The sequence below is a fragment of the Oncorhynchus kisutch genome, linkage group LG20 (assembly GCF_002021735.2).
Source record: "Oncorhynchus kisutch isolate 150728-3 linkage group LG20, Okis_V2, whole genome shotgun sequence".
In the NCBI taxonomy this organism is placed as follows: Eukaryota; Metazoa; Chordata; class Actinopteri; order Salmoniformes; family Salmonidae; genus Oncorhynchus; species Oncorhynchus kisutch.
In genome coordinates this window covers 37,419,193-37,433,117 of record NC_034193.2, presented here as the reverse complement: position 1 = coordinate 37,433,117, position 13,925 = coordinate 37,419,193, and the positions used below count along the sequence as shown (strand labels likewise).

The following is a 13,925-nucleotide window of genomic DNA, read 5'->3' as shown; positions in this document are numbered from 1 at the left end:
ATAATGCCATTTATTAATTTTTATCCCTCGCTAATCTGCATCTTTAGCTGGATTTGAACAGCAGGGTCTAAATTAAATAAATAAATAAATAAATATATAGCCTGGCCAACCCTATTCCTGGAGAGCTACCCTCCTGCAGGTTTTCGCTCCAACTCTAATCTAGAGCGCCCAACTCTAATAATTAGCTGGTTGATAAACCGAGTCAGGTTAGGGGGGGGGGGGGGGGGGGGGGCTCTCCAGGAACAGGGTGTGAGAGTGTGAGAGAGATTACATGCACCTTAGCCAAATACATTTACACTCAGTTTTTCCTCACTCCTGAAATTTAATCATTGTAAAAATGTCATATCTTAGGTCAGTCAGGATCACCACTTTATTTTAGGAATGCGAAATGTCAGAATAATAGTCGAATTATTTAATTCAGCTTATATTTCTTTCATCACTTTCCCAGTAGGTCAGAAGTTTACATACACTAAAGTTGTTTTTGGTAGCATTGCTTAACTTGGGTCAAACGTTTTGGGTAACCTTCCACAATAAGTTGAGTGAATTTTGGCCCATTCCTCCTGACAGAGCTGGTGTAACTGACTCCAATACCTTGACTTTTTTATCCTTAAGCCATTTTGCCACAACTTTGGAAGTATGCTTGGGGTCATTGTCCATTTGGAAGACCCATTTGCGACCAAGCTTTAACTTTCTGACTGATGTCTTGAGAGGTTGCTTCAATATATCCATAATTTTCCTACCTCATGATGCCATCTATTTTGTGAAGTGCACCTCCTGCAGCAAAGCCTCCCCACAACATGATGTTGCCTCCCCATGCTTCACGGTTGGGTTGGTGTTCTCCGGCTTGCAAGCCTCCCCCTTTTTCCTCCAAACATAACGATGGTTATTATGGCCAAACAGTTCTATTTTTGTTTCATTAGACCAGAGGACATTTCTCCAAAAAGTACGATCTTTGTCCCCATGTGCAGTTACAAACCGTAGTCTGGCTTTTTTATGGCGGTTTTGGAGCAGTGGTTTCTTCCTTGCTAAGCAGCCTTTCAGGTTATGTCGATATAGGACTCGTTTTACTGTGGATATAGATACTTTTGTACCTGTTTCCTCCAGCATCTTCACAAGGTCCTTTGCTGATGTTCTGGGATTGATTTGCACTTTTCGCACGTTCATCTCTAGGAGACAGAACGAGTCTCCTTCCTGAGCGGTATGACGGCTGCGTAGTCTCATGGTGTTTATACTTGCATACTACTGTTTTTATAGATGAACGTTGTACCTTCAGGCATTTGGAAATTGCTCCCAAGGATGAACCAGATTTGTGGTCTACAATTATTTTTCTGACGTCTTGGCTGATTTCCCCATGATGTCAATCAAAGAGGCACGGAGTTTGAAGGTAGGCCTTGAAATACATCCACAGGTACACCTCCATTTGACTCCCCGAGCTGACAAGGTACAAATCTGTCGTTCTGCCCCTGAACAGGCAGTTAACCCACTGTTCCTAGGCCGTCATTGAAAATAAGAATTTGTTCTTAACTGACTTGCCTAGTTAAATAAAGGTTTAAAAAAAAATTACATTAAAAAAGAAGCTTCTGAAGCCATGACATCATTTTCTGGAATTTTCCAAGCTGTTTAAAGGCACAGTCAACTTAGTGCATGTAAACTTCTGACCCACTGGAATTGTGAATTATAAGTGAAATAATCTGTCTGTAAACAATTGTTGGATAAATTACTTGTGTCATGCACATAGTGGATGTCCTAACCGACTTGCCAAAACTATAGTTTGTTAACAAGAAATGTGTGAAGTGGTTGAAAAACGAGTTAATGACTCCAACCTAAGTGTACGTAAACTTACGACTTCAACTATATGTATGTGTATGTGTGTGTGTGTGTATGTAGTGCCAGTCAAAAGTTTGGACACCTACTCATTCAAGGGTATTCCTTCCTTTTTACTATTTTCTACATTGTAAATTAATAGTGATGATATCAAAACTATGAAATAACACATGGAATAATGTAGTAACCAGAAAAGTGTTATACAAATAAAAATATATTTTATATTTGAGATTCTTCAAAGCACTTGTTGGCTGCTTTTCCTTCACTCTGTGGTCTAACACATCCCAAACCATCCCAATTGGGTTGAGGTCAGGTGATTGTGGAGGGCAAGTCATCTGATGCAGCACTCATCACTCTCCTTGGTCAAATTACCCTTACACAGCCTGGAGGTGTGTTGCATCATTGTCCTGTTGAAAAACACATGACAGTCCCACTGAGCCCAAACATGATGGGATGGCGTATCGCTGCAGAATGCTGTGGTAGCAATGCTTGTTAAGTGTGCTTGAATTGTAAATAAATCACTGACAGTATCCCCCAGCAAAGCACACCCACACCTCCATGCTTCCCAGTGGGAACCACACATGCAGAAATCATCCGTTCAGCTACTCTGCGTCTCACAAAGACACGGTGGTTGAAACCAAAAATCTCTAATTTGGACTCATCAGACCAAAGCTCAGATTTCCTCCAGTCTAGTGTCCATTGCTCATGTTTCTTGGCAAGTCGACGCAGAGGGCAAATCACTTCTTATTGGTGTCCTTTAGTAGTGGTTTCCTCACAGCAATTCGACCATGAAGTCCTGATTCACGCAGTCTCCTCTGAACAGTTGATGTTGAGATGTGTCCTTTACTTGAACTCTGAAGCATTTATTTGGGCTGCAATTTCTGAGGCTGGTAACTAATGAACTGCAGCAGAGGTAACTCTGGGTCTTCCGTTCCTGTGGCTATCCTCATGAGAGCCAGCTTCATCATAGCGCTTGATGGTTTTTCAACTGCACCTGAAGAAACGTTCAAAGTTCTTAACTTCTCTAGGGTAGGGGGCAGCATTCTGAATTTTGGATAAAAAGCATGCCCAAATTAAACGGCCAGCTACTCGGGCCCAGAAGATATGATATGCATGTAGATTTGGATAGAAAACACTAACGTTTCCAAAACTGTTAAAATAGTGTCTGAGTATAACAGAACTGATTTGGCAGGCGAAAACCTGAGAAAAATCCATTCAGGAATTATTTTTCTTTTGGAGTTTTCTATTCAATGCCATTACAGTATACATTGACTTAGGACTCAATTTGCAGTTCCTATGCCTTCCACTAGATGTCAGTCTTTAGAAATTGTTTCAGGCTTGTATTCTTATAAATGAGGGAGTAAGACCAGTCTGAATGAGTGGAACAGAGCTTTTTCATGCGCAATCCTGAGAGAGTGCATTTCTTGTTTACCTTTTATATTGACGACGTTATTGTCCGGTTGAAATATTATAGATCATGTAGGCTAAAAAACAACCTGAGGATTGAATATAAACATCGTTTGACGTGTTTCTATGAACTTTACGGATACAATTTAGATTTTTTTGTCTGCGTTTGAGCCTGTGGATTACTGAAGATAACGTGCAAACAAAACTGAGGTTTTTGGATATAAAGAGACTTTACCAAACAAAAGGAACATTTATTGAGTAAATGAATGTCTTCTGAGTGCAAACATACGAAGATCATCAAAGGTAAGGGATTAATTTGATCTCTAACTCTGAGTTTTGTAACACTTCTGCTTGGCTGGTTACTGTTTGTAATAATTTGTCAACTGGGCAATGTTCTCAAATAATCGTACGGTATGCTTTCGCCGTAAAGCATTTTCAAAATCTGACACCGTGGTTGGATTCACAAGTTCATCTTTAAATCTATGTAAAATATGTTTTGTTTTCTGAATTTTTATAATGAGTATTTCTGTATTTGAAGCTTTGCAATCTCACTGGATGTTGGCCAGATGGGACTCTAGCGTCCCACATACCCTAGAGGGGTTAAATGTTCTGGATTGACTGACCTTCATGTCTTAAAGTAATGATGGACTGTCATTTCTCTTTGGTTATTTGAGCTGTTCTTGCCATAACATGGACTTGACATTTTACCAAACAGGGCTATCTTCTGTATACCACCCCTACTTTGTCACAACACAACTGATTGGCTCAAACGCATTAAGGAAAGAAATTCCACAAATTAATTGAAATCCATTCCAGGTGATACCCTCATGAAGCTGGTTGAGAGAACACCAAGAGTTTACAAAGCTGTCATCAAGGGTGGCTACTTTGAAGAATCTAAAATCTAATTTGTTTAACACTTTTTTTTGGTTAGTACATGAGTTCCATGTGTGCTATTTCATAGTTTTGATGTCTTCACTTATTCTACAAAGTAGAAAATAGTAAATAAAGAAAAACATTGGAATGTTGTCTTAGGTCTCTTTATGTAGTGTTGTCTCTTGTGAGGTCTTGTCCTAGATTTATATTTAATCCCAGCACCCATCCCCACAGGAGGCCTTTTGGTAGGCTGTCATTGTAAATAAGAATTTCCTAGTTAATAAAAGGTTCAATAAAATGAGTAGGTGTGTCCAAACTTTTGACACACACGAGAGAGAGAATATATAACATATATATATATATATATATATAACACACACCAGTCTCAACGTCAACAGTGAAAAGGCGACTCTGGGATGCTGGCCTTCTAGGCAGAGTTGCAAAGAAAAAGCAATATCTCAGACTGGCCAATAAAAGGAAAAAATTAAGATGGGCAAAAGAACACACACACTGGACAGAGGAACTCTGCCTAGAAGGCTAGCATCACGGAGTCGCCTCTTCACTGTTGAGTTGAGACTGGTGTTTTGCGGGTACTACTTAATGAAGATGCCAGTTGAGAACTTATGGAGGCGTCTGTTTCTTTAAATAGACACACTAATGTACTTGTCCTCTTGCTCAGTTGTGACCTGGGGCCTCCCACTCCTCTTTCTATTCTGGTTAGAGCCAGTTTGCGGTGTTCTGTGAAGGGAGTAGTACACAGCGTTGTACGAGATCTTCAGTTTCTTGGCCATTTCTCACATGGAATAGCCTTCATTTCTCAGAACAAGAATAGACTGACGAGTTTCAGAAGAATGTTCTTTGTTTCTGGACATTTTCAGCCTGTAATCGAAACTACAAATGCTGATGCTCCAGATACTCAACTAGTCTAAAGAAGGCCAGTTGTATTGCTTCTTTAAAATCAGGACAACAGTTTCCAGCTGTGCTAACATAATTGCAAAAGGGTGTTCTAATGATCAATTAGCCTTTTAAAATTATAAACTTGGATTAGCTAGCACAACGTGCCATTGGAACACAGGAGTGAAGGTTGCTGATAATGGGCCTCTGTACGCCTATGTATATCCTATGTAGATATAAAATAAAGAGCAGTTTCCAGCTACAATAGTCATTTACAACATGAACAATGTCTACACTGTATTTCTGATCAATTTGATGTTATTTTCATAGACATTCATTTTTTTTTGCTTTTCCTTTCAAAAACATTTCTATGTGACCCCAAACTTTTGAACAGTAGTGTATGTAGATAGATTTAAGCACACACACAAAAGTCTTACCGGGACTTGTTGGTGATTAGCTCGTCCTGATGGTACCACTCTTGGGTGGGAGGGGGCTCAGCAGTGAACAGGCAGTTAAGGAGGGCCTCCTCGTTCCTCATCACCACCAGGTCCTCAGGAATCACCACGGGACGAGGGAAACTTTTATCTATACAGAGGGTAAGGGTGTGAGTGTGTGGTATGAAGAGACTGTGAGAAAGAGGTATACAGCCCAAAGAGTACATAAGAAAGGTAAGAGACCGGTCAACAGGCTCTCTTCATCTCTGGCTTCTAGTCACAATGTTAATGTCGGTGGGGCTGGGTGTTGCTTTGCAATTAAACTATGGGGGGGGGGGGGGCTGCCATCCCTCCTCACCTCTTCTTTATTGAATCTTTGTCCATATACACACCTATGATATCGAGGGTGAAGTTGACATTGCTGCACACGTGCCCAGCTGGATTTTTGGCACAGCAATAGTAGAGGCCATTGTTGTCTGGGCTGGCACTGGGCAGGGTCAGAGTTCGCTCTTTGTTGTTGATCTGATGGCTCTTCTCCGGCAGGCGTACGCCGTCTCTGTACCAGTGGCATGTTGGTCTGGGGGAGGAAGACATGACTACTTAATATGCATGAGTGAGTTGGCACATAAGAATAAGTTGAGAGACTGATGAACGTTTTGAGGCCCCGTCAGGCCTTGTAAGGGCGTCAGAGTGCTTCAGTTCGGCCAGCTGAACGAGTATGCTCACATACTCTTAAAAAGATGTTCGCTTGAAAAAAGAAAAAAAAAAAGCAGCAAGTACCCCGTCTATTTTAATATGCATGAACTCTTCCGAAACAGTTTTGGGCAGGGGAGCATGCGGACACCTTAAGGCCGTGGTTGTGCTTCTCACCGTGGGTGTCCATCAATGTTGCACCGGAACGTCACAGGGGCAGAGCTCTCGATGTCCTGCTTTGATGCAGGATCTTTCAGGGTCACCCCACCACTCTCTAGCCCTGTGTGACAGATGGGGGGGGGGGGGGGGGGGGGGGAAGAGGTAGGTTGAGTGAGTGTTAACAAAAGACAGAAGGTAGAGGGCGAGCACACAAGGTGGGTTAATAAAAAGGAGGGGGAAAAAAGAAAAAGAAGGTGTCAAACCCCTCTTGCTGCTCATTTACACAAACAAACCAGCCATTCACACCTGGCCGGCTAACTTAGTGCCGGCTCCCAAAACGGCCCCTTTCCTGTCAGCTGACCTTCCTTGTTTTGTGACACGGCCAGCCAGACGCTGCAACTTCACAAGCGGTCCATCTTGGTAGAGGACATAAATGACACTTTTGTCCGCCCCGCACTCAAAATAACCTCTCACGCAGGCGTGATTTCGTTTTTCGGTCCGGCGGAAATAAGAGTTAGGAAAAGGAAAGCACTGGCTGGCTCTCGTAAGAGTCTTTATAAGTAAGAGGCAGCGTTTTCTTAGCACTTCAGGAGATGCATTTGATGGTTGTAGAGACACACATGGGAGGACAGACATATTGAGTTTCCATATGGAAGAATAAAACTCAATAAGTTTGAATCTATGGCTGCAAAGGCAACTGTCAATATTCAAAACAGGTAGGTCCTCATAAGGTCTAATATGGTGTTAATTGCTGTGCAGCCAAATCAGTGCATTTGGAAAAATTATTGCAGTAACATAATTATGCCTATCATTTGCTATTACACTGCCATCCATGCTTAGTGCTAGTTTGAGTCATATCAATATATGTGTATGAATTTAACAACTGCACCTCTTCTTACAGTATTTTGGTTATGAGATCTCAAAACACTGATAAGGGAAGGGCTTACATTGATGAGAAATAATGAAGTAAAATTAAGTAGCAATTAAGTAAACTCACATTTGATGTTGAAGGACGCCTCCGTGGAGCGCTCTTCTCCTCCCGTGGCATTGTTGGCGGCCAGGCACCGGAAGGTCCCGGCATCCAGCACCCGGTCCACATAGGTGAACTTGAGGTTGCCGCCCTCCCGAAAGCGGCGCTCCGTGTCATTCACCGCATCGCCGTTTTGCAGCCAGCTGTAACTCACGCCCTCCGCGTCGCTGACCTCGCAGCGTAACATGGCGCTCCGGCCGTGCAAGGCATCCTGGGACTTGGGCTCCTTGGTGAAGTGGAAGGAGGCGGCGTGAACGGTGAGAACTGAGGAGGATGAAAAGAGAAAGAGAGGAATTAGTCGTTATGCTCTTACGTGTTACGCTAAACCAAAAAGTATTCCGTTCACAAAGCCTGCATTTGATGCACATACTTATTCATCTTATTTTTCTTCCTTGAAAAGATCAAGTCAAAGACTACTTTCAGCCATCCGCACATCAACTCAGAAATCATAAAAAAAGGAAAGAGGACAGTGCTTTTCCCCTTCCACCGTCTCCCCTCGACACCCTTGGCTCTTTTGTCCACTGGCAGTAGACAGACAGACACCCAGGTGTGCTGCAGAGACAGATAGATACCCAGGTGTGCTGCAGACAGACAGACACCCAGGTGTGCTGCAGACAGACAGACACCCAGGTGAGCTGCAGACAGACAGACACCCAGGTGTGCTGCAGACAGACAGACACCCAGGTGTGCTGCAGACAGACAGACACCCAGGTGTGCTGCAGACAGACCATGGGCCCCAGCTTCTCTGGACATGGTTCATAACTCCTTGGCCCCCCTACCCTTGCTGAGTGACATGCCAGGTATGTACTCTCATCCCAAATAATAACCACGTCTCCTGCAAGACCATGAGTTTCCACTTGCATTGCTACATGCACAAATAAATACTGGCCAGGAGATTTGGGATGTTACTAAACACTCGGACAATTAACTTCAAAGTGGTTTGGATTATACAACACCACCCTAGGTGAGCTGTAAATAAGCAAAAACTATCCCTTTAAGGGTGCAGTATAAGCCATTAGAACACCCTACAGGACACAGCCATTCATTACATTAAACTATACTAGGTTGTCCTTGTTTAAAAGACATTCAAATGTCCAGATTCCAAATTGAGCGCAAATCAGACTTTTGCGCAAACAAAATAATAATAATAAATGCAACTCATTAATTTATGTGTATGGGAGATATGAGCAAAAATTCTAGTTACACAAGCAGATCAAGTCAAACTACTAGAATAATAAATGCTAGTAATACTAAGTATGAATATCAATGACGGATTTGTTTCACTCCCTCTGTCCCAGGCGTTGAATCGAGTGCCACTGATCCTCAGTGATTGGCAGGGCCTGTCTGGAACTCAGAGCTGCCCATTCATCCAGACAGACGACTGCATGAGACTGAGACGGCAGTCTGTCTCGCTCCAGTGACTGGTTACTGGGGCCCAGGCCGAGCAAAGGCCCATGCTGGGAGTGGACCAGTCTGCACTGGGAGTGGGAAATAAAGCCTCGGCTTTCCCATGGAGGGGGGGGTGGCACAAGTAGGCTACACTTATAATGAGCAAAGAGGATGAATGACTGGCACTCATCAACTGAGCTGAGTGTTTTTGTAGGTAGGCGGGCACTGTGCCATCACTCAGTTGACCCCCCCCCCCTCACTCCACCATGGAATGCATACCACCTTACTTTGGCATTTGGCCTCGGTTGGTGTACAGGTTGCTGTGTTTTACCAAGGGGGGGGGACGGGGGACAATAACTGATACTATATGTGTGTGTTTGAGTACTGAATCCATCATAGACTTATGAAACAAAATATAACTATCAACAATAACTGGCTATAACTGATACTATATCTGTGTGTTTGAGTACCGAATCCATATTATGTTCTGTTTCATAAGTCTATCAACAATAAAAATGTGCTGTGATCGTGACATACATGTGTGGAATCAAGAGACTGGTTGAAACAACAACAACTAAACAACTAAACAAGAATGTATCCTGAACAGTTAGAACCTAAACAGTTCAACTCCAATGTGGCTGCACCTGGTTTGGTCTCTTTTTAATACACACGGGGCACAATGTCAACACATCGCAGGTCGAGAGTGCATACCGGTGAAGGGGATGAGATGCGGAGTGGCATCTGCCCGGCTTCAAGAGGATGAGGTATTCATTCATACCCCTCAGCCTTGGATGAAATGGGACTCCTGGGTTACCCAGCAAATGTGAGACAGAGTAAAAAGTGTCTGAACATCCATGCATTTTAGTTAACCTTTTTTTAAATGAATACAGGTAAGTCAATTAAGAGAAAATGTTTATTTACAATGACGACCTGTCCAATGACCTCTTTGTTCTGGTGGGCTATCATGCTCCCCCTCTTTCCATCCAAAATTAAAAGCTCACAGCCTTGCTAGCTACACAACTCCAGTCAACTACACAACACTGTGTTCTCACTGCTTCTAGAGTAGTTATATCATTAGAAGTACCTAGTGAGAGTCTAATTGAGACTACAGGAAGGAGAGTAGCCCTTGGTGCCCAATAACAATGCCCCCAGGACTCGTCTCTTTGGCTCTGTACTAGCTCTCACACATCCTGTGGCCCACTAATAAATAAAAACACACACACACACACACACACACACACACACACACACACAGAGACTAGCTCTCTCCTCTACAGGGGAGGACACATTCCTAACTTAGCGCAGCCAGAGGGACAGGACAAGCCATTATCTGTGCCTGTTGCTGCTATGGAGACAGGATCCTCTCAGAGAATACTCTTGATTAAGAGGGTACCAAGACCCAGAAGAACTGAACAGACAAGAGAATAGGGAGTCATTGCTGCAATGTAGGCTATAGCTATGATGTCTACTCACACCTCCATTATTCAAAACTACAAGTCACAACAAGTATACAAACAGAGCCTGTTGGTGTCATTCAAGAACCATTGCAATTAATATACAAACCTAAATCTAGGCTATTCAATAAAGTATCTATTCTATTTAAAGATAGAGTTCAATGTGCTCCCTGTCCCAGACCTGCTGTTTTCAACTCCCTAGAGACAGCAGGAGCGGTAGAGATACTCTGAATAATTGGCTATGAAAAGCCAACTGACATTTAGTCCTGAGGTGCTGACCTGTTGCACCCTCGACAACCACTGTGATTATTATTATTTGACCCTGCTGGTCATCTATGAACATCTTGGCCATGTTCTGTTATAATCTCCAGAAGAGTACTGGCCAACCCTCATAGTCTGAGTTTTTCCTAGCCACCGTGCTTCTACACCTGCAATGCTTTCTGTTTAGGGTTTCTGTACAGCCTTTTGTGACATCAGCTGATGTAAATACATTTGATTGATTGATTGATTGATTGATTGATATATTCAGACATTCTCTCAGAAAACAAAAGAATAGTGACACTTTTATCATAAGCAGCCACAGAGAAACCTAGCCCCCCCCCCCCCCCCCCCCCCCCCCCCCACCACAGTTGGGCTTTTTCTTTCCCCGCATGAATATGCAGTGGACAGTTCAGGGGTTGTATGTGTACATCTTTCCTGCACTTTTTTCCACAGGAAAATAAACCGGCCTCCAGCGAGCGTCAGTCTGTTTGTCGCCTCTTCTGGGTGGACTCTGGGGAAATTTACTCGCCAAACAAATTGAACAAACAGACATGTGGTGACTCGCCATGTTGCACGGCATCAACTGTGCAGAGTGTAGCTAAACTAGGTCGTGAGGATGATGCCTCGAACATTTGTTTCATGTAAAGAATTGTTTGACCAGAGATGGTACATTTACCAGAGCATCATGATGAACCATTGGAGTCCAGTAGGCTTTATTTTATATTGAATTTCAAATCATGAGATTCTCTGAGATATCAGGAATGACAAGGGTCTTCCACATTTAAAAGTGTCTACAAAAATCAGTGTCTAGGTGAGGACCCTAGCCTCTGCAGAAATGCCTGGCACTGGCACATTCCAAACCTCTTCCTTGATTCCAGGGCAGGAATTTAAAGTGACAAAGGTGGCATTCATAGTTGCTGGAGCAGTGGAACTATACTAACCGAGTGGAAGCAAACCTGATTGGCTGAAACATGAACCACAAATGGAAGCTGTTGCTGCATAAAACGCTGTACATTAAATCACAACTGGGATCTGAGCGACAAACACAACCTACCTCCCAAGATCGAGCTAAAATCAATATTCATGTGAACCTGAAGACACAAATCGTGCACCAAGCAGGGAAGCAAATAAGGTGACCCGGAGCTTTAGGGCACTGGTCTTCCTCTTCCAGCTCGTATAGCGGTACCCTACTTGTCTCAAAGATCAACTTGGCTCTGTTCGTGCCAACAACAAAAAAAACTCATGTGGTTTCTCCCTCGCTCGCACAAAGGAGGGCTTTGATGCACAGCGGTCAATGACCCTTTGGTGTAAAGATACTAGGCCTGTGACTGGTTCCATTTGAAGATACCTACGAGGCTTCATTGCAGATGCACGGACCTCCCACCAAGCGCTATTGACTGTAGGCAGGGAAAGATGGGCACAGAAATATTTTAGGTTCCACAGAACGCTGTGGAACATGAAGACTGGGAGATACCACAATGGCAAACTGTAGAATAAAAATGAGAATGTTACCTTATATTTGTGGGCTTCCGCTGTGGTAACTTCAAACTGACCTATTTTGGTGCTATACATCAGGCGTAAGGATGACTCCATGGATGCGAGCAGACTCCCACTTAACAATTGTGTAGCGTTGATTTGGACCACCTGTCCACTAAAGGAGCCAAGTATTAAATTGAGCCATTAAAACAAAACCACTCTGTGAAATATGACCCACCACAAGGGGTGTCCATAAATGACAACAGCATTGTACGTACGCTTGCCATAACTTTTACTGAGGTGTGTTTCACCATACCCACGGTCCACAAGGCTGAGGAGCATCGTTATGCAGATACACAACAGTGGAAACTGGATCTCCCATTGTCCTCATCTCATCCACTTGAGACAACGCCATGGGAGCATGCAAAAAGCTATTTAAGTCATCAAGCTGCATGACTGTCAAGTGCAAGAAGGCAACATATTAAATCACATCACGTTCAGCTGCTGATTTCCCTGGGGTAACCTAATAGTCCAGAACGGCCTAATAGTCGGGCAAGGCAGTTGGGCCTGCGGTATCACACTGGGCCTGGACCCCTCAAACAAACAGCCATTTAAGGGGCGTTGCAGTCGAAGGGGGTAGGTAGGCGTTCACAAGGCCAATCAGAGGGTCTGGAACAGCAGGAAGTTGGAAGTTTATGCAGCTGCTCCCACGTTGAGGGACAGTGTCAAGCTGGACATGGCTAAACAGGTGCCCGCTCTGAAATGCCCCCAGATACTGAGATGAACCAGTTGGGCCTGCAGTCCATTGGGACAGTGCAGTAGGAGCAAGTCGCCCTCCGTTTAATATCACAGTCCAGAGTGACAGACAACAGGCAAAAGGGGAGACGGTGAATCCACTCTGATAAGGGCCACGATGCAGAGGTGCAGGGTACCGACTCACGTTCCTCAACCAGTCTGTCATGTAGGACGTGGAACTCATTTTAAAACATGAATATTAAGCATCTGCAATTAAAATTCAAACATAGTTCCTAATTTGACATCACTGTGCTCTTGTATGACATGACATTCCAAGAAAGACAGATTAACTAGTGAGCGAAGTTATTAAACTTTGAGTGATTTAATAGTACGCAAAAAAAAAATTATAAACCAGTGGCTATCTCCTGCACAAAGGCTGCGCAAGGATGTTGGTTGCCATTGCAGTGACTTGATCAGCTATGTAGCTAACTGTTGTAACTAGCTTACTGACATAAATGACACAAAAAGCTTGCATTGGTCAGTCTAAATTCCCCCTGAAGTTGTAGGCACGCAGACCCACAATTAAAAAGAACTGATATCAGAAATCAGTCCGCAGGATCAGCATGTTTCTCCCCGTAATCGTATCGTTGGGTCAGCTGAGCACAACAGCTGACTCGGGAGGCTACTGCAATGACTCGTGGCAGAAGAACAGCTGCTTCATGAAAACTCAATGGAAGCATCAGCTAGCACTACTAGCTACAGTAACTTGCTAACTAGCTTTTTTTGGAAGACAACATTGTGTGCAGTACTAGGTAGCTGGTTAGTTAGCAGCACCGTTTCAGTCAAAGATGATTTCAGGGACTGGCTCAGCTAACGTTGGGACAAATTTACGTTAGCTTTCGCACTTATAGTCAAAACCACTGCTAATTGAAGCACAATATTCCTTAGCTCACCAAAAAGAAAAATACATTTGTTTTAGCTTAGATTAATTCAGACAATTCTGATGTAGAAATTGAGTTCCGCAGACGATGTCACGTAAGGTAATATTTTCAACGTTATGGCAGCCAAACTAATTTTGATCTATCCCATTACCATTTACGAAGATACGAGACAGTTCAGGTGGAATCAACACGCCATCTGATGTAAGACAATGACACTGAGTAGGATGTTGCTTGAGGGATTTATCAGACACTGCTGTGTAAGACTACTTTTCCCCATACTAGGGTAAAAGGAAGTCAAGCGAGATTAGGATGAAGTAGGCATTGGAGTCAATTTAATCATAACTGCTAAATGTGT

At 43.3% G+C, this 13,925-nt stretch overlaps 1 protein-coding gene across 1 annotated transcript in view; it reads right to left on the bottom strand.

Moving 5' to 3' along the window:
• Nucleotides 1-13,925, bottom strand: part of LOC109875524 (inactive tyrosine-protein kinase 7-like) — a 39,430-nt gene that overhangs the window by 16,281 nt on the left and 9,224 nt on the right. Inside the window, exons 2-5 of the mRNA XM_020467853.2 lie at nucleotides 7,282-7,578; nucleotides 6,303-6,405; nucleotides 5,825-6,009; nucleotides 5,436-5,583 (exon numbers count right to left, since the gene is read on the bottom strand). Coding sequence (XP_020323442.1) covers nucleotides 5,436-5,583; nucleotides 5,825-6,009; nucleotides 6,303-6,405; nucleotides 7,282-7,578 — 733 coding nt within the window. The remainder of the gene's footprint in view (nucleotides 1-5,435; nucleotides 5,584-5,824; nucleotides 6,010-6,302; nucleotides 6,406-7,281; nucleotides 7,579-13,925) is intronic.